We start from the raw sequence: 21,236 nt of genomic DNA, 5'->3' as shown, positions 1-21,236 counted from the left end.
TCCATTGTGCCTTCACACTTACTGTGAAACAATGAGTAGTCATGAAATTCCATTTGAGAGAGAGAGACGCCACAGAGCCCCAGGACAGCAACACAATTAGACCCAACCAAATCATTAGAGAACAAAAAATTATTACTTGACACATTGGAAAGAATTAACAAAATAAACACTGAAAACTAAAATGCAATTTGGCCCTAAACAGAGAATACACCGTGGCAGAATACCTAAACCATGTGACCGAACAAAATTAAGTAAAGCTTGACTATGTACAGACTCAGTGAGCATAGCCTTGCTATAGAGAAAGGCCGCCATAGGCAGACCTGGCTCTCAAGAGAAAACCGTCTATGTACAAACTGCCTACAAAAATGAGGTGGAAACTGAACGCACTTCCTAACCTGCCAAATGTATGACCATATTCGAGACACATATTTCCCTCAAACCCACAACGAATTTTAAAACAAATCAAATTTTGATAAACTCCCATATCTATTGGGTAAAATACCACAGTGTGCCATCACAGCAGCAAGATGTGTGACCTGATGCCACAAGAAAAGGGCAACCAGTGAAGAACAAACACCATTGTAAATACAACACATATTTATGTTTATTCATTTTCCATTTTGTACTATTTGCACATCGTTACAACACTGTATATAGCCATAATATGACATTTAAAATGTCTCTATTCTTTTGGAACTTTTGTGAGTGCAATGTTTACTGTAAATGTTTTATTGTTTATTTCACTTTTGTTAACTATCTCACTTACTTTGGCCCTTTTGTTAACTATCTCACTTACTGTGGCCCTTTTGTTAACTATCTCACTTACTGTGGCCCTTTTGTTAACTATCTCACTTACTGTGGCCCTTTTGTTAACTATCTCACTTACTGTGGCCCTTTTGTTAACTATCTCACTTACTGTGGCCCTTTTGTTAACTATCTCACTTACTGTGGCCCTTTTGTTAACTATCTCACTTACTGTGGCCCTTTTGTTAACTATCTCACTTACTGTGGCCCTTTTGTTAACTATCTCACTTACTTTGGCCCTTTTGTTAACTATCTCACTTACTGTGGCCCTTTTGTTAACTATCTCACTTACTGTGGCCCTTTTGTTAACTATCTCACTTACTGTGGCCCTTTTGTTAACTATCTCACTTACTGTGGCCCTTTTGTTAACTATCTCACTTACTTTGGCCCTTTTGTTAACTATCTCACTTACTTTGGCCCTTTTGTTAACTATCTCACTTACTTTGGCCCTTTTGTTAACTATCTCACTTACTTTGGCCCTTTTGTTAACTATCTCACTTACTTTGGCCCTTTTGTTAACTATCTCACTTACTGTGGCCCTTTTGTTAACTATCTCACTTACTGTGGCCCTTTTGTTAACTATCTCACTTACTTTGGCCCTTTTGTTAACTATCTCACTTACTTTGGCCCTTTTGTTTTATCTATTTCACTTGCTTTTGCACTGTAAACATATGTTTCCCATGCCAATAAAGCCCTTGAGAGAGAGAGACTAGTGAAAGCATATGACTGGCAATGCCATGCAGGGTTCCCAAGAGACTAAGAACCTATTTTTATTCCAACCTCAATTGCAGTGTGGTTGATGGCACAGAAAGGTAACTTTTACTGCAGTGGGCTAGATCAGGGTCACCCAGAGTGTTTCTTGGTAGTCTTAAACAAATCTACTTTGAAACAAAGTATGCACCTCACACACATGGACCATGTCAGATATACGCTGAGTGTACTAAACATGTTTGCAGCATGAATGTACCGCCAACCAGTCTGCAGCAGCTGCGTGATGCCATCGCCTCAGCATGGAGCAACATTCCTGTGGAAGAACGTTTCTGACATCTTGTGTAGAATGTCCTGAAGAATTTAAGCTGTTTTGGTGGCAAAGGGGGGTCCGACCCGGTAGTACTATAGATGGCTGTACCTAATAAACTGTCCGGCGAGTGTATGTAATACACTATATATAAAAAAAAGTATGTGGACACCCATTCAAATTAGTGGATTCAGCTATTTCAGCCACGCACGTGTATAAAAATCGATCTCCATGTACACATTGGCAGTAGAATGGCTTTACTGATGAGCTCAGTGATTTTCAAAGTGGCACCGTCATAGGACGCCACCTTTCCAACAAGACAGTTTGTCAAATGTCTGCCCTGCTTGAGCTGCCCCGGGCAACTGTAAGTGCTGTTATTGTGAAGTGGAAATGCCTTGGAGCAACAAAGGCTCAGACGCGAGGCGGTAGGCCACACAAGCAAACAGAATGGGACTGAAGCGCATAGCACTTAACAATCGTCTGTCCTCAGTTGCAACTGTCACTACCGAGTTCTAAACTGCGTCTGGAAGCAACGTCAGCACAAGAACTGTTTGTCGGGAACTTCATGAAATGTGTTTCCATGGCATGCCTAAGATCACCATGTGCAATGCCAAGCGTTGGTTGGAGTGGTGTAAAACTCACCACCATTGGATTCTGGAGCAGTGGGAATGCGTTCTCTGGAGTGATGAATTGTGCTTCTCCATCTGGCAGCCTGACGGACGAATCTGGGTTTGGCGGATGCCAGGAGAGCGATACCTGCCCGAATGCACATTGCCAACTGGTGGAGGAGGAATAAAGGTCTGGAGCTGTTTTTCATGGTTCGGACGAGGCCCCTTACGTCCAGTGAAGGGAAATCGTAACACTACAGCATACAATGACATTCTAGACAATTCTGTGCTTCCAACTGTGTGGCAACAGTTTGAGGAAGGCCCTTTCCTGTTTTAGCATGACAATGCCCCCGTGCACAAAGCGACATACAGAAATGGTTTGTCGAGATCGGTGTGGAAGAACTTGACTGGCCTGCACATAGCCCAGACCTCAACCCAATCGAATACCTTTTAGGATGAATTGGAATGCCAACTGCGAGCCAGGCCTAATCGCCCAACATCAGTGCCCGACCTCACTAATGCTCTCGTTGCTGAATGGATGCAAGTCTCCACAGCAATGTTCCAACGACTAGTGAAAAGCCTTCCCAGAAAAGTGGAGGCTGTTAAAGCAGCAATGGGGTGACATACTCCATATTAATACTCATGATTTTGGAATGAGATGTTCGACGAGCATGTGTCCACATATCTTTGGTCATGTAGTGTGTGTATGTATTTATGTAATATTCTGTAACAATATATCCACTTATTTATGCAATATTTGTATAATATTTCCCAGCATTAGAGCTGAACACATTCCTCTACAATATACAATCCTGCAAGAAAGTGACAATAGCTTGCTCAATGAGATTGCGCTTCAAGGTTTTTGATGGATACATTGTCCTGGATTCATAAAGTCCTGTCAGACATTCTTCAGTGCTTCCTGACATAATACATGTGCATGTACAGCACATACCTCAGATGTCTAGTTCAGTTCACTTCTCACTCTTCACATCGTCAATTCCTCTGTCGTTTCTGGCAGGAGTTGCTGTCCCTCGTCTGCCTGCTAAGCTAGTTTCCTTCTAAAAGATGGACACAGCCTGCAACCAATTTGAAACACCTTTTAGTGATGGCTGCAGAATACAATAGATTCTATTCTGTGTCTGGGTTTTATATCCCTTGAGATGAATTCTTACCCGATGAAGTTGTGGCTAAGATAAAAGACTAAGTATCAGGCACACAAGAAAAGAGTTAGATTGTGAACATGTTAACTGCAGTTATGAGGCAAAATATTTGCAGGGTTGCTAAGGAGAGGTCATAGCTTAGCTATGTCAATGGGAGGCGAGTTGATAACTTGCACATTTTGATAACCATGCAAATAATTGGCTGAAAACACAAAAGTAATCTTTGACTCGGTTCCATCACATGTATTTAGGTTGTATTGATTTTTAATACAAATACAATTGTGTTGTCTGGGGGTGCTGTTAGAGTTCCAAATATAGGAAACTTTCACTTACCACTCAAAATATTGTACGCACCTACTAATTCAAGTGTTTTTCTCTATTTGTGGTATTTCTACTCTTTATTTCTACATTTTAGAACAGTAGTGAAGACATCACAACTATGAAAAAACACATATGGAATCATGCAGTAACCAAAAAAGTGTTAAATTGTTAAATATAACATATATTTTGATTGGTTTGAGATTATTCAGAGTAGCCACCCTTTGCCTTGATGAGAGCTTTGCAAACTCTTGGCATTCTCTCAACCAGCTTCATGAGGTAGCCACCTGGAATGCATTTCAATTAACAGGTGTGCCTTGTTAAAAGAAGGAAAGCAATTCCACAAATTAACTTTTAAATGCATTTGAACCAATCAGTTGTGATGTGACAAGGTAGTGGAGGTATACAGAAGATAGCGCTATTTGGTAAAAGTCCTTATTATGGCAAAAACAGTTCAAATAAGCAAAGAGAAACAAGAGTCCATCATTACTTTAAGACATGAAGGTCAGTCAATCCAGAAAATGTCAAAAACTTTGAAAGTTTCTTCAAGTGCTGTCGCAAAAGCCATTAAGCGCTATGATGAAACGGATTCTCATGAGGATTGCCACAGGAAAGGAAGACCCAGAGTTACCAGCCTCAGAAATTGCAGCCCAAATAAATGCTTCACAGAGTTCAAGTAACAGACATATCTCAACATCAACTGATCTGAGGAGACTGCGTGAATTAGGCCTTAATGGGTGAATTGCTAAAACAAAACACTACTGAAGGACACCAATAAGAAGAAGAGACTTGCTTGGGCCAAGAAACACAAGCAATGGACAGTAGACTGGAGGAAATCCATCCTTTAGTCTGATGAATCCGTTTTTGGTTCCAACCGCTGTGTCTTAATGAGATGCAGAGGAGGTGAACGAATGATCTCCGTAATGTGTAGTTTCCACCGTGAAGCATGGAGGAGGAGGTGCGTTGCTGGTGACACTGTCAGTGATATATTTAGAATTCAAGTCAAACTTAACCAGCATGTCTACCACAGCATTCTACAACAATTTGCCATCCCATCTGGTTTGTGCTTAGTGTGACTATAATTTGTTTTTCACCAGGACAATGGCCTGACACACCTCCAGGCAGTTTAAGGGCTATTTGACCAATAAGGAGAGTGATGGAGTGCTGCATCAGATGACCTGGCCTCCACAATCACCCAACCTCAACCCAATTGAGATAGTTTGGGATGAGTTGGAGCGCAGAATGAAGGAAAAGTAGCCAACAAGTGCTCAGCATATGTGGGAACTCCTTCAAGACTGTTGGAAATGCTTTCCAGGTGAAGCTGGTTGAGAGAATGTCAAGAGTGTGCAAAGCTGTCATCAAATCAAATCAAAATCAAATGTATTTATATAGCCCTTCGTACATCAGCTGATATCTCAAAGTGCTGAAACCCAGCCTAAAACCCCAAACAGCAAGCAATGCAGGTGTAGAAGCACGGTGGCTAGGAAAAACTCCCTAGAAAGGCCAAAACCTAGGAAGAAACCTAGAGAGGAACCAGGCTATGTGGGGTGGCCAGTCCTCTTCTGGCTGTGCCGGGTGGAGATTATAACAGAACATGGCCAAGATGTTCAAATGTTCATAAATGACCAGCATGGTCGTATAATAATAAGGCAGAACAGTTGAAACTGGAGCAGCAGCACGGTCAGATGGACTGGGGACAGCAAGGAGTCATCATGTCAGGTAGTCCTGGGGCATGGTCCTAGGGCTCAGGTCCTCCGAGAGAGAGAAAGAAAGAGAGAATTAGAGAGAGCATATGTGGGGTGGCCAGTCCTCTTCTGGCTGTGCCGGGTGGAGATTTTAACAGAACATGGCCAAGATGTTCAAATGTTCATAAATGACCAGCATGGTCGAATAATAATAAGGCAGAACAGTTGAAACTGGAGCAGCAGCACGGCCAGGTGGACTGGGGACAGCAAGGAGTCATCATGTCAGGTAGTCCAGGGCATGTTCCTAGGGCTCAGGTCCTCAGAGAGAGAGAAAGAAAGAGAGAAGGAGAGAATTAGAGAATTCACACAGGACACCGAATAGGACAGGAGAAGTACTCCAGATATAACAAACTGACCCTAGCCCCCCGACACATAAACTACTGCAGCATAAATACTGGAGGCTGAGACAGGAGGGGTCAGGAGACACTGTGGCCCCATCCGAGGACACCCCCGGACAGGGCCAAACAGGAAGGATATAACCCCACCCACTTTGCCAAAGCACAGCCCCCACACCACTAGAGGGATATCTTCAACCACCAACTTACCATCCTGAGACAAGGCTGAGTATAGCCCACAAAGATCTCTGCCATGGCACAACCCAAGGGGGGCACCAACCCAGACAGGATGACCACATCAGTGAATCAACCCACTCAGGTGACGCACCCCTTCCAGGGACGGCATGAGAGAGCCCCAGTAAGCCAGTGACCCAGCCCCTGTAATAGGGTTAGAGGCAGAGAATCCCAGTGGAAAGAGGGGAACCGGCCAGGCAGAGACAGCAAGGGCGGTTCGTTGCTCCAGAGCCTTTCCGTTCACCTTCCCACTCCTGGGCCAGACTACACTCAATCATATGACCCACTGAAAAGATGAGTCTTCAGTAAAGACTTAAAGGTTGAAGTGAAGGCAAAGTGTGGTTACTTTGATGAATCTCAAATATATTTAGATTATATTTAACACTATTTTGGTAACTACATGATTCCATATGTGTCATTTCATAGTTTTGATGTCTTCACTATTATTCTACAATGTAGAAAATAGTAAAAATAAAGAAAAATCCTTGAATGAGTAGATGTGTCCAAACTTTTGACTGGTACTGTATATTTGGAAAGAACCTATCTACCATCCCATAATAGATGACAGCTTCTGCTATACCTGAACACTTCAAACTTCTGAGGAAAAACTAAAGAAAACCTCCCGAAGCTTTATTCACTGCATTTCATCTGTCTCTGAAGGAGTGCTTGACTGCCACTTATGAGGCCGTGCCTATGGAGTGCCGTTAATTGGAGGACTGTAGCACCGTCAACATTCACAAGCTGTTAATGGTTTCCATTCCACACTTATACCCAGTGCCAAGTCCAGGCAACAGTAACTGGATTCAAATAGCGAGCAAAAATATCCAGTTATTTCTTATAGAAAGCAGTGCCTTGGACTACAGGAAAATAAGGTCTGAACAGGCCCCCATTTATATCGATGGGGCTGAAGTGGAGCAGGTCGAGAGTTTTAAGTTCCTTGGTGTCCACATCACTAATAAACTATTATGGTCCAAACACACCAAGACAGTGGTGAAGAGGGCACAACAACACCTTTTCCCCCTCAGAGACTGAAATGATTTGGGATTGGTCCCCAGATCCTCAAACAGTTAGACAGCTGCACCATCGAGAGCATCCTGACCGGTTGCATCACCGCCTGATATGGCAACTGCTCGGTATCTGACCTTAAGGTGCTACAGAGTGTAGTGCATATGGCCCAATACATCACTGGGGCCAAGCTTTGTGCCATCCAGGACCTATTGTAGGTTGTAGACTGTTATCTCTGCTACCGCACGGCAAGCAGGTCCAAAAAGCTCCTTAACAGTTTCTACCCGCAAGCTATAAGCCTGCTGAACAATTAATCAAATGGACACCCAGACCATTTACATTGACACCCCAATCCCTATTTACTCAGTACCGGGCACCCTGTATATAGCCCCGTTATTGTTATGTAATTCTACAGTGTTACTTTTTATTTTACTTTATTTTATATTGTAAATATATATACAGTTGAAGAAGTTTACATACACCTTAGCCAAATACATTTGAACTCAGTTTTTCACAATTCCTGACATTTAATCCTAGTAATAATTCAGTTAGGATCACCACTTTATTTTATGAATTGAAATGTCAGAATAATAATGATTTATTTAAGCTTTTATTTCTTTCATCACATTCCCAGTGGGTCAGAAGTTCACATACACTCAAGTAGTATTTGGTAGCATTGACTTTAAATTGCTTAACTTGGGTCAAATATTTTGGGTAGCCTTCCACAAGCTTCCCACAATAAGTTGGGTGAATTTTGTCCCATTCCTCCTGACAGAGCTGGTGTAAGCGCCCTCACAGATTTTCTATAGGATTGAGGTCAGGGCTTTGTGATTGCCACTCCAATACCTTGACTTTGTTGTTCTTAAGCCATTTTGCCACAACTTTGGAAGTATGCTTGGGGTCATTGTCCATTTGGAAGACCGATTTGCAACCAAGCTTCAACTTCCTGACTGATGTCTTGAGATGTTGCTTCAATATATCCACATCATTTCCCGCCTCATGATGCCATCTATTTTGTAAAGTGCACCAGTCCCTCCTGCAGCAAAGCACCCCCACAACATGATGCTGCCACCCCTGTGCTTCATGGTTGGGAGAGTGTTCTTCGGCTTGCAAGCCTCCCCCTTTTCCTCCAAACATAATGATGATCATTATGGCCAAACAGTTCTATTTTTGTTTCATCAGACCAGAGGACATTTCTCCAAAACGTATGATCTTTGTCCCCATGTGCAGTTGCAAACCGTAGTCTGGCTTTTTTATGGCGGTTTTGAGGCAGTGGCTTCTTCCTTGCTGCGCGGCCTTTCAGGTTATGTTGATATAGGACTCATTTTACTGTGGATATAGATACTTGTATACCTGTTTCCTCCAGCATCTTCAGAAGGTCCTTTGCTGTTTTTCTGGGATTGATTTACATTTTTCCCACCAAAGTATGTTCATCTCTAGGAGACAGAACGCGTCTCCTTCCTGAGCGGTAAGACGGCTGCGTGGTCCCATGGTGTTTATACTTGCTTCCCATTGTTTGTACAGATGAACGTGGTTCCTTCAGCCGTTTGTAAATAATTGCTCCCAAGGATGAACCAGACTTCTGGAGGGTTTCACTTTTTTTTTTTTTGGTCCTGGCTGATTTATTTTGATTTTCCCATGATGTCAAGCAATTATAAGTTTATAATTAAATAAATAATCTGTCTGTAAACAATTGTTGAAAAAATTACTTGTATCATGCACAAAGTAGACTTGCCAAAACTATAGTTTGTTAACAAGACATTTGTGGAGTGGTTGAAAAACAAGTTTTAATGACTCCAACCTAAGTGTATGTAAACTTCCGACTTCAACTGTATATATACAGTGGCAAGAAAAAGTATGTGAACCCTTTGGAATTACCTGGATTTTTTATTGGATTTTTCTTGTCTGTATTGAATACATAATGTAAGCATTAATCACAGTGTAGGTTGGAAAGAGTATGTGAACCCCTAGGCTAATGATTTATCCAAAAGCTAATGGGAGTCTGGGGTCAGCTAACCTGGAGTACAATCATTGAGATGAGATTAGAGATGTTGGTTACAGCTGCCCTGCCCTATAAAAAACACTCACAAATTTGAGTTTGCTATTCACAAGAAGCATTGCCTGGTGTGAACCATGCCTTGAACAAAAGAGATCTCAGAAGACCCACGATTAAGAATTGATGACTTGCTTGAAGCTGGAAAGAGTTACAGAAGTATATCTAAAAGCCCTGATGTTCATCAGTCCACGGTAAGACAAATTGTCTTTCAGCACTGTTGCTACTCTTCCTAGGAGTGTCTGTACTGCAAAGATGGCTGCAAGAGCACAGCGCAGAATGCTCAATGAGGTTAAGAAGAATCCTAGAGTGTTAGCTAAAGACTTACAGAAATCTCTGGAACATGCTAACATCTCTGTTGACGAGTCTACGATACGTAAAACACTAAACAAGAATGGTGTTCATGAGTGGACAATACGGGAGAAGCCACTGCTGCCCCCAAAACAACTGCTGCATGTCTGAAGTTCACAAAAGTGCAACTGGATGTTCCACAGCGCTACTGGCTAAATATTCTGTGGACAGTTGAAACTAAAGTTGAGTTGTTTGGAAGGAACACACAACACTATGTGTGGAGAGAAAAAGGCACGGTACACCAACATCAAAATCTCATCCCAACTGTAAAGTATGGTGAAGGGAGCATCATCATGGTTTGGAGCAGCTTTTCTGCCTCAGGGCCTGGACAGCTTGCTATCATAGACGGGAAAATGAATTCCCATGTTTATCAAGACATTTTGCAGGAGAATATAAGGCTATCTGTCCACCAATTGAAGCTCAACAGAAGTTGGGTGATGCAACAGGACAACGGACCAAAAAAACAGAAGTAAATCAACAACAGAATGGCTTCAACAGAAGAAAATATGCCTTCTGGAGTGGCCCAGTCAGAGTCCTGACCTCAACCCGATTGAGATGCTGTGGCATGACCTCAAGAGAGTGGTTCACACCAGACATACAAAGAATATTGATGAACTGAAACAGTTTTGTGAAGAGGAATGGTCCAAAATTCCTCCTGACCATTGTGCAGGTCTGATCCGCAACTACAGAAACGTTTGGCTGAGGTTGCTGCTGCCAAAGGAGGGTCAACTAGTTATTAAATCCAAGGGTTCACATACTTTTTCCACCCTGCACTGTGAATGTTTACACGGTGTGTTCACTAAAGACATGAAAACGAATAATTGTTTGTGTGTTATTAGTTTAAGCAGACTGTGTTTGTCTATAGTTGTGACTTAGATGAAGATCATATCAAATTTCATGACCAATTTATGCAGAATTCCAGGTAATTCCAAAGGGTTCACATACTTTTTCTTGCCACTGTATATATATATTTTTTAAATTTTACCCCTTTTTCTCCCTAATTTTGTGGTATCCAATTGGTAGTTACGGTCTTGTCTCATCAGTGCATTTGCATGAACAACATTTTCCGACCTCTGCCTCAGCCATGTTGCTTAACTCTGTAGCCTTCCTCTCCAATCATATCATGCAGTGGCAGCACCAAAGTGAGTGCTGACTGTAATATCAGAATGTATTATGTTGTCAGTGAATCGGAACAGACATTCCTGTATCGTTGCCATTATTCAGTGTGACAATGCCAATCCAGTAGTAGGTCATTTTCACTGATTCATTCCATAGCTCTTTACGCTGTCAAATCAAATCCCTGTTTCTCCTTTTATGACTCAGCTCAAGATTTCTTTCTATTTACTGTTTGTCATGTAGGTCATTAGATATAAGTAACATAATACAAATGTGCTTTGTCAAAGCTTTTCATACACTGTGACAATATAGGGAGTTTGATATCATTAGTAATTCATGTACCAAATAAAGTTACACTTTCAGTGCTGAAGTGTCAATATTATCAGTGCTCGCTTGCATTATCAGTGTTCGCTTGCATTATCAGTGTTCGCTTGCATTATCAGTGCTCGCTTGCATTATCAGTGCTTGCTTGCAGTATCAGTGCTTGCTTGCATTATCAGTGCTTGCTTGCAGTATCAGTGCTTGCTTGCATTATCACTGCTCGCTTGCATTATCAGTGCTCGCTTGCATTATCAGTGCTCACTTGCATTATCAGTGCTGGCTTGCATTATCGGTGCTCGCTTGCATTATCAGTGCTCACTTGCATTATCAGTGCTCGCTTGCTGGCGTCAGTGATGCATTCAACTTGTCAATCACACAGGATTAGGTCAGTATCGCCACATAAAGCTACCAGCAAGCTGACATGTCAGACAGAGTGAGCAGAAACCATGCTAGTTCCCAAATGGCACCCTATTCCCTATATTGTGCATTACTTTTAAACAGAGCCCTATTGATCCTGGTCACGTGGGGATACCAACACCCCAGGTGTCAGTCTACTACACCGTTCAATTTTTTTTTTATTAGTCACATGCCCCGAATACAACAGGTAATTTCACCTTTCAGTGAAATGCCTACTTAGGAGCCCCTAACCAACAATGCAGCTTAAAAAAAATACAGATAAGATTAAGAAATAAAAGTAACCAGTAATTAAAGAGCAGCAGTAAAATAACAATAGCGAGACTAGATACAGGGGGGTACTGGTACAGAGTCAATGTGCGGGGTCACTGGTTAGTTGAGGTAACATGTATATGTAGGTAGAGTTATTAAAGTGACTATGTATAGATGGTAACAAAGAGAGTAGCAGCAGTGTGAAAGGAGGGGGTAGCCATTTGATTAGATGTTCAGGAGTCTTATGGCTTGGGGGTAGAAGCTATTTAGATGCCTTTTGGACCTAGACTTGGAGCTCCGGTACCGCTTGCCGTGCGGTAGCAGAGAGAACAGTCTATGACTAGGGTGGCTGCAGTCTTGGACCATTTTTAGGGCCTTCCTCTGACACCGCCTTGTAAAGAGGTCCTGGATGGCAGGAAGCTTGGCCTCAGTGATGTACTGGGCCATTCGCACTACCCTCTGTAGTACCTTGCGGTCGGAGGTGATGCAACCCATCAGGATGCTCTCGATGGTGCAGCTGAAGAACCTGTTGAGGATCTGAGGATCCATGCCAAATCTTTTCACTGTCCTGAGGGGGAATTGGTTTTGTCATGCCCTCTTCACGACTGTCTTTGTGTGCTTGGACCATGTTTGTTTCTTGGTGATATGGACACCAAGGAACTTGAAGCTCTCAGCTTGTTCAATTGCAGCCCCGTCCATGAGAATGGGGGCTTGCTCGGTCCTCTTTTTCCTCTAGTCCACAATCATCTCTTTTGTCTTGATCACGTTGAGGGAGAGGTTGATGTCCTGGCACCACACGGCCAGGTCTCGGACCTCCTCCCTATAGGCTGTCTCGCATTGTCGGTGATCAGGCCTACCACTGTTGTGTCATCAGCAAACGTAATGATGGTGTTGGAGTTGTGCCTGGCCGTGCAGTCATGAGTGAACAGGGAGTACAGGAGCGGACAGAGCACGCTTCCCTGAGGGGCCCCTGTGTTGAGGATCAGCTTGGCGGATGTGTTGTTTCCTACCCTTACCACCTGGGGGTGGCCTGTCAGGAAGTCCAGGATCCAGTTGCAGAGGGAGGTGTTTAGTCCCAGCGTCCTAAGCTTATTGATGAGCTTTGAGGGCACTATGGTGTTGAATGCTGAGCTGTAGTCAATGAATAGCATAATCACAAAGGTGTTCCTTTTGTCCAGGTGGGAAAGGGCAGTGTGGAGTGCAATAGAGATTGCACCATCTGTGGATCTGTTGGTGCGGTATGCAAATTGGAGTGGGTCTAGGGTTTCTGGGATAATGGTGTTGATGTGAGCCATGACCAGCCTTTCAAAGCACTTCATGGCTAAAGACATAAGTGCTATGGGTCGGTAGTCATTTAGGCTGGTTACCTTAGTGTTCTTGGGCACAGGTACTATGGTGGTCTGCTTAAAACATGTTGGTATTACAGACTCGGGCAGGGAGAGATTGAAAATGTCAGTGAAGACACTTGCCAGTTGGTCAGAGCATGCTCGCAGTACACGTCCTGGTAATCCATCTGTCCCCACGGCCTTGTGAATGTTGACCTGTTTAAAGGTCTTACTCACATCGGCTGTGGAGAGTGTGATCACACAGTCTTCCGGAACAGCTGGTGCTCTCATGCATGTTTCAGTGTTACTTGCCTCGAAGCGAGCATAGAAGTAGTTTAGCTCATCTGGTAGGCTCATGTAACTGGGCAGCTCTCAGCTGTGCTTCCCTTTGTAGTCTGTAATGGTTTGCAAGCCTTGCCGCATCCGACGAGTGTCAGAGCCGCGGAACTTCTCCGTCTCCCTGAGGGAGGAGCTCAAGAGGACGGACATTCCGTGTCTTAGGCAGATATCAGTCAGAGAAAACAAACAATACTGCCCCTCATTGTAACAGAAATAAGTCTCAGCTTAAACCTTGTTGCTACTGAAGTTATGTCTGGATGGAAATCTATCTAAGTGAAGAGCTGTGGAGTCTATAGAGATACCAAAATGGAGCTTTGATGTTCAGTTTTGTAATGCACTGTAGCACAGTCACTCATTATGTAAATCTTATCTTACTTTTCAGGGGTTTTGCCTGTAATACCTGTATAATTCAGTTTAAACCTCTAATTCAATGCTGTTATTGAATGGGGCTCTCTAAAATAATCCATTAAATGATGCTTAATTCAGTTAGGCCATGAAGCTGAAGTCTAACAACATTTTTCCCCCGTCTTCCCTTGTGCCGGTTTTCTTTAGAGTGTATTGAAGCCCGAGGTAACTCCAGCTCCATCTCTGCAGAGCTCAGATGCGTTGTCTGAGGCCGTGGCTGGCCTCAGCACCGTGGAGGAGGTCATGAAGTATCTGGAGCCCGAGAGATGGCAGCAGGACATGGAAGACCTGTACAAGCCCACTTGGCACATCCTGGGAAAGTCATTCCTACACAACAAGAAATCCAGAGGTACACCTGGGGTTGCAGTGATAGGAATTGCAGTGGAAGAAAAGTCTGTCATGTTGAGATAGAGGGAAAAACAGATGCAGTTGAGCAAAGAACTTTAAACTTTTTCAAGACAGTTTTACCATTTTGAAAATTGCAATAAAACGTCAGCTTAGCAATTGATGCCCCTTCTTTGGAATTTAGTACAATGTGTTTAATCATTTTAGGCTGATGTGATGAGATGAAACTATTTCTTGAACAGGGGTGGATCTCAACCTGTTGAGAGAAGAGGTGAAACTGTACAGCTGCACGCCGCGCAACTTCTCCGTCTCCCTAAGGGAGGAGCTCAAGAGGACGGACGCCATCTTCTGGCCTAGCTGCCTCCTGGTGAAGCGCTGCGGGGGTAACTGTGCCTGCTGCTCGCACCGCTGCTTCGACTGCCAGTGTGTGCCCACCCGGGTAGTCAACAAGTACCATGAGGTAAAAATGTAGCATACGTAGCGCTGCAAAGTTAAGAGGTTTGAATATTCCTGGAATCAGGAGGGAATACACTGGAAATCCAGGAATCTTCCGACCATGATTTCTGGAAAACCTGGACATTTTGGGAAAGTTATCAAAAGTTTGCATTTCTAGACAAGGGTCATTAAAAGTACCTACCTGGTAAGATTATGTGCTACTTATACAAGAAGTTCATTATTTTTCAGAAAGATAGCGATAATAAACCCAAGCTAAATTACATCCTGTTATTTGGTGGTTGAAATGTGTCATTGATGTATAACAAATGTAGCCTATCATGGAGACATTGTAGCTAATGTAGCTAATGTAGCTAATTGAAGCATATGATGTGTAAATGTGTTTGCTGTTGTTTTTGGTGGAGGGCAACTCTCAATCTGCTTTCTGGTTTGCCGCCCTCTGTAGGTTCTCCTGCTGAAGCACCGAAGCGGGGGACGAGGCCTGCAGAAGTCCATGACCGATGTGCCAATGGAACACCACGAGGAGTGTGCCTGTGTGTGCAAAGATGACTGGGACTGATCTCAGACCTGTGTACTGGAGTCACCGGCATCCCAGGAGACACTTGAAACTGCACGCTTCTTCCAGCGTCTCCCAGCCAATCCTCGTTCTCTTGTTAATTGGACGAGTTTAAAAACTGACTGGAACTACTTCATTTGTGGATGGATCTGGCCGCTGTGGAGGACCTGTAGTTGACTTTGAGTGCATTGAAGAGACAGGAGATGGATAGACTCACTGGAATGATGGACCAATCTTAATCATTCTTTAATCTCTGAAGGTTCTCTCTCCCTTTGCTTCTGAGATTTCTTTGTGCTTTTTTTGTGCGAAATACCTTTAAGGTGTCTTGTGAAAATGCAACACGTGGCCAGGGAGTATCTGAGAAATTGGACTCCTCTTCATTCAAGTACCTTTCTGTATATAAGTGAGCTGCCTTCAGGCCAATTCCTCTGCTACTTTATAATCCAGTCAAGGATCACTGTTTATCAGTGATTCCCCACTTCTTTTCCCCATATTCCCACTGATTAGATCTCTGGAGTGAAATAGTGGTAATAATGTTGACCTGTCATACTGGTGCAAACTGTTATGTGTAAATGTTTCATTTTCATGGTTCTTCTGTCCTGTCATATTTTTCTACCAAAGATACTTGTATTCAGTGAGGAGATAGTTGCACACTTAGACCAAGATGCATTTCAACGTACATAGCGTCTCTGCAAAGGTGTAAAAATCTGCTTGCTTTAGAACATCATATAACCCCAATTAGTGAGTGGAAGAATAGATTCGTGGATATTAGATATTTATTTGTTCAATGAAAGGGAATTTAATGCCCAATATGCTTTGTTTGTAAGCTGAAATGAATTGTAGTTTCTCATTCATTTGTACAGTAGTTGAGTGTTGTTCTTCAATATTATTCATTTCTATGTCTGTCCACGTCATATGGGTGTGTTCTCTTCTCTACCAAAGTATTTAACATGACCTTTTAGGATGTATGTTGTTGTACCTGACGGTAGAAATAAATCAGTCAGTGTTTTACTGGAGATAGGTACTTGTATTTTGAAATAGCCCCCATATAAGGACTTTCATTTGGTCTCACAAGATAAAGCTTCTGTTTTTCATAGATATTGGAATGGTCTGATTGGTATCATTAGGGAATTTTGACTGAGGAAATTACATTTGGGGGCAGATGGCTCCACATCAAAGTCATCTAACAGAATAAGATGATGGTCATAGGCATGTACTGTATATGGCTCTATCAGTAGGTCTGTTGTGACACCATATACACTTCATGGACAAAGTATCAACCCACCACTGTCAGATATCAGTGTAAGTAGCTGTTTTATGCACCAGTCATCTACGAACCTTACTCATGTTCCTCTATTAATGAGGTTGGAAAATAAACAAACCATTTCATTCATGGTTGTTGTTTAATGACGGAAGGGCAAAGGTAACGGATGATTGGATCCATTGTGTAGAGTTTATTGTCGCTCTATAACAAAACAATTAAGATAACCTCTCTCCACAGTCATTAGATAAATAGGAAAGGCACGACCATTAAAGAGCAACTGCTCCTAAAAAGCAACTTCTCCTTTTGATAACGGCCTATGTGGCATTGATATCACTCAGAAACATTTATTCTAGTGTCAAAATGGATTCAAGTGTAAATATAATAATATTGTTCGTCATAAAGTCAGTTTCATCCAAAACTGAGATTTTTAAGATGACAGGAATAAATTGTACCATAACAGTTTTCCTTGGGTTGAGTATATTTCAACCCTGCACACATGCCAACAGCTAGCAGTGCCCAATTAATCATACATTTGGAGCGCACCTGTACGCAACCCCATCGTAATGCCCATGGTCAACTTGGTTTGACAGTCGATATCCCTATGGGGCTGGTTAGGGAACATCAGTAAAATAAACAATGTACATGGGAAAATAAACAATGTACATGGGACAATATTTTAAAATGTCAATAGCTCCACATTTCAATGACTTAACCTCAAACCAACTATATATTGGAGAAATGTATATACAAATATTGAAAACATTTAATGAAAATATTGTCCCATTTACATTGTGTAATTTATTGACTGCCCCTGACTAGCCCCAGCGATAGGCTATCCAATGTGAAACCAAATTTGCCACAGTTGCACACCAGCTGGCTAAAGCTAATTGGTGAAAGAAGTTGCCTCGCACCAGCTAGTCTAGGCAACTTCAAAAACACAAGACCTGGTTAGACTGTTTCAAGTTATCTAGAAGAGCTTCAGTCATGGCCGTTGCATTTCTTAATGGCCAAGCCCCCCTTTGAAAATAACATGAACAAGGGGCAACGCAAACTAAGATCATTCAGTTGGTTTCTTATTGACAAAGAGACATTTCGATGAAAACGTCATATGCATGAGTGGATTTTTAAAATAAAAATGTATCACTTTAAGCAAAGCAATACACAGACACCATCATTATGGTTTAGTGTAAATCAGACTTAATTGGAAATATAACTACCCAGCTACCCCAAGTTATCTAGAAGAGTGAGTGACTATAACTGTGTACTGTTATGGCAGAGTGAATGTACAAACACTTGCCAGGTGCGAACCCCCCCCCCCCCCCCCCCCCCCCAACACTCGTTTGGCTTCAGTCATGGCCGTTGCATTTCTTAATGGCCAAGCCTAAGAAAAAGCCAAATCAGGAAGTTCAGCCCCCCTTTGAAAATAACATGAACAAGGGGCAACGCAAACTAAGATCATTCAGTTGGTTTCTTATTGACAAAGAGACATTTCGATGAAAACGTCATATGCATGAGTGGATTTTTAAAATAAAAATGTATAACTTTAAGCAAAGCAATACACAGACACCATCATTATGGTTTAGTGTAAATCAGACTTAATTGGAAATATAACTACCCAGCTACCCCATTGGCCCCAGGTGGGTATTCGATGGGCAAAAGCCCGCCCCAAAATACATTGCTGTGAAAAAGTATTTGGCACTTTTTAATTTTCTAGAATTTTGCCAGATCAGATCTTCAACCCAAACCTAATATTAGATAAAGCAAACCTGAGTGAACAAATAACACTACAATTACATACTTATTTCATTTATTTCATAAACAAAGTTATGCAACACCCAATGACCCTGTGTGGAAAAGAAATTGCCCCCTTACACTCAAAAACTGGTGGGTTAAGTGTGTTTTTGGTTTAAATATCTTTGGGACATTTCACCGGTCCGCACAAGCAAAAAGACTACATATGTTAGTCTTAGGGGTTAGGTTTAGAATTAGGGTTAGCAGTTAGGTTTAGGAGTTAGCGCTAGATTAAGGGTTAGGTTTAGGGTTAGGGAAAATAGTATTTTGAATGGGAATTATCCCACAAGGATAGTAAAACAAATGTGTGTGTGTGCACATACTGTATAAGTATGTACTGTATGAATGAGCGTGTGTGTGTACTGTGTGTGTGTGTGTTAGTATGTTCTGTGTGCCTGCATGCTATCCCCAAAAGGAAAAAGGCTATTTTAGACTTAGGGCTTAGGTTTAGGGTTAAGGTTAGAATTAGGGGTTATGAGTTAGAGTTAAGGTTAGGTTAAGGGTTAGGGTTAGGGCAAATATGAATTTGAATGGGAATTGTTTGATCCCCACAAGGATAGTAAAACAAGTGTGTGTGTGTGTGTGTGTGTGTGTGTGTGTGTGTGTGTGTGTGTGTGTGTGTGTGTGTGTGTGTGTGTGCGTGCACATACTGTATAAGTATGTACTGTACGAATGTGTGCATGAGAGTGTGTGTGTACTGTGTGTGTTTGTATGTACTGTGTGCCTGCACGATATCCCGCATGTATGATGAATAACACCCATGACTCAAATCTGTCAAGATTGGAGACAGTAACATATAGTCCGGGAAAACTAACTATCGGCTATCTCTGCAACGTCAGGAACCAACCTGCTCTACCCATCATACAGTGCCAAAGGCTTGGAGGCCAGGATTCTTGCATGGCATATTGCATTAATGTCTTTCCAAAAACAACTAAGGAAGTGGCATTGATACTGCATCCTGCAAATCCATTGATCATCAAAAACGTTCTGATCAAACATTACACTAACATCACTGAAAGAGCTGCTTCCTGTGCTTGGCCCTCCTATGTTGAACATAATAAACGGCTCTCTATCCACCGGATGTGTACCAAACTCACTAAAAGTGGCAGTAATAAAGCCTCTCTTGAAAAAGCCAAACCTTGACCCAGAAAATATAAAAAACTATCGGCCTATATCGAATCTTCCATTCCTCTCAAACATTTTAGAAAAGGCTGTTGCGCAGTCTGGTTTTAGACCCCATCATAGCACTGAGACGGCACTTGTGAAGGTGGTAAATGACATTTTAATGGCATCGGACCGAGGCTCTGCATCTGTCCTCGTGCTCCTAGACCTTAGTGCTGCTTTTGATACCATCGATCACCACATTCTTTTGGAGAGATTGGAAACCCAAATTGGTCTACACGGACAAGTTCTGGCCTGGTTTAGATCTTATCTGTCGGAAAGATATCAGTTTGTCTCTGTGAATGGTTTGTCCTCTGACAAATCAACTGTAAATTTCGGTGTTCCTCAAGGTTCCGTTTTGGGACCACTATTGTTTTCACTATATATTTTACCTCTTGGGGATGTTATTCGAAAACATAATGTTAACTTTCACTGCTATGCGGATGACACACAGCTGTACATTTCAATGAAACATGGTGAAGCCCCAAAATTTCCCTTGCTAGAAGCATGTGTTTCAGACATAAGGAAGTGGATGGCTGCAAACTTTCTACATTTAAACTTGGACAAAACAGAGATGCTTGTTCTAGGTACCAAGAAACAAAGAGATCTTCTGTTGAATCTGACAATTAATCTTAATGGTTGTACAGTCGTCTCAAATAAAACTGTGAAGGACCTCGGCGTTACTCTGGACCCTGATATCTCTTTTGAAGAACATATCAAGACCATTTCAAGGACAGCTTTTTTCCATCTACGTAACATTGCAAAAATCAGAAACTTTCTGTCCAAAAATGATGCAGAAAAATTCATCCATGCTTTTGTCACTTCTAGGTTAGACTACTGCAATGCTCTACTTTCCAGCTACCCGGATAAAGCACTAAATAAACTTCAGTTGGTGCTAAATACGGCTGCTAGAATCCTGACTAGAACCAAAAAATTTGATCATATTACTCCAGTGCTAGCCTCTCTACACTGGCTTCCTGTCACAGCAAGGGCTGATTTCAAGGTTTTACTGCTAACCTACAAAGCATTACATGGGCTTGCTCCTACCTATCTCTCTGATTTGGTCCTGCCGTACATACCTACACGTACGCTACGGTCACAAGACGCAGGCCTCCTAATTGTCCCTAGAATTTCTAAGCAAACAGCTGGAGGCAGGGCTTTCTCCTATAGAGCTCCATTTTTATGGAATGGTCTGCCTAACCATGTCAGAGACGCAAACTCGGTCTCAACCTTTAAGTCTTTACTGAAGACTCATCTCTTCAGTGGGTCATATGATTGAGTGTAGTCTGGCCCAGGAGTGGGAAGGTGAACGGAAAGGCTCTGGAGCAACGAACCGCCCTTGCTGTCTCTGCCTGGCCGGTTCCCCTCTTTCCACTGGGATTCTCTGCCTCTAACCCTATTACAGGGGCTGAGTCACTGGCTTGCTGGGGCTCTCTCATGCCGTCCCTGGAGGGGGTGCGTCACCTGAGTGGGTTGATTCACTGTTGTGGTCATCCTGTCTGGGTTGGCGCCCCCCCCCCCCTTGGGTTGTGCCGTGGCGGAGATCTTTGTGGGCTATACTCAGCCTTGTCTCAGGATGGTAAGTTGGTGGTTGAAGATATCCCTCTAGTGGTGTGGAGGCTGTGCTTTGGCAAAGTGGGTGGGGTTATATCCTTCCTGTTTGGCCCTGTCCGGGGGTGTTCTCGGATGGGGCCACAGTGTCTCCTGACCCCTCCTGTCTCAGCCTCCAGTATTTATGCTGCAGGAGTTTATGTGTCGGGGGGCTAGGGTCAGTTTGTTATATCTGGAGTACCACCTCCTGTCCTATTCGGTGTCCTGTGTGAATCTAAGTGTGCGTTCTCTAATTCTCTCTTTTCTCTCTCT

The 21,236-nt window shown here is 42.6% G+C and overlaps 1 protein-coding gene across 1 annotated transcript in view; it reads left to right on the top strand.

Annotated features, from left to right (window-relative positions):
* LOC109910061 (platelet-derived growth factor C) overlaps positions 1–16,550 on the top strand; it is a 77,414-nt gene extending 60,864 nt beyond the window's left edge. Inside the window, exons 4-6 of the mRNA XM_020509216.2 lie at positions 13,951–14,152; positions 14,391–14,608; positions 15,047–16,550. Of these exons, the coding sequence (XP_020364805.1) occupies positions 13,951–14,152; positions 14,391–14,608; positions 15,047–15,160 (534 nt within the window). The 3' untranslated portion in view covers positions 15,161–16,550. The remainder of the gene's footprint in view (positions 1–13,950; positions 14,153–14,390; positions 14,609–15,046) is intronic.
* The last annotated feature ends 4,686 nt before the right edge of the window (positions 16,551–21,236 follow it).

The sequence above is a fragment of the Oncorhynchus kisutch genome, linkage group LG19 (assembly GCF_002021735.2).
Source record: "Oncorhynchus kisutch isolate 150728-3 linkage group LG19, Okis_V2, whole genome shotgun sequence".
In the NCBI taxonomy this organism is placed as follows: domain Eukaryota; kingdom Metazoa; phylum Chordata; class Actinopteri; order Salmoniformes; family Salmonidae; genus Oncorhynchus; species Oncorhynchus kisutch.
This window is presented reverse-complemented; position numbering and strand designations above follow the sequence as displayed.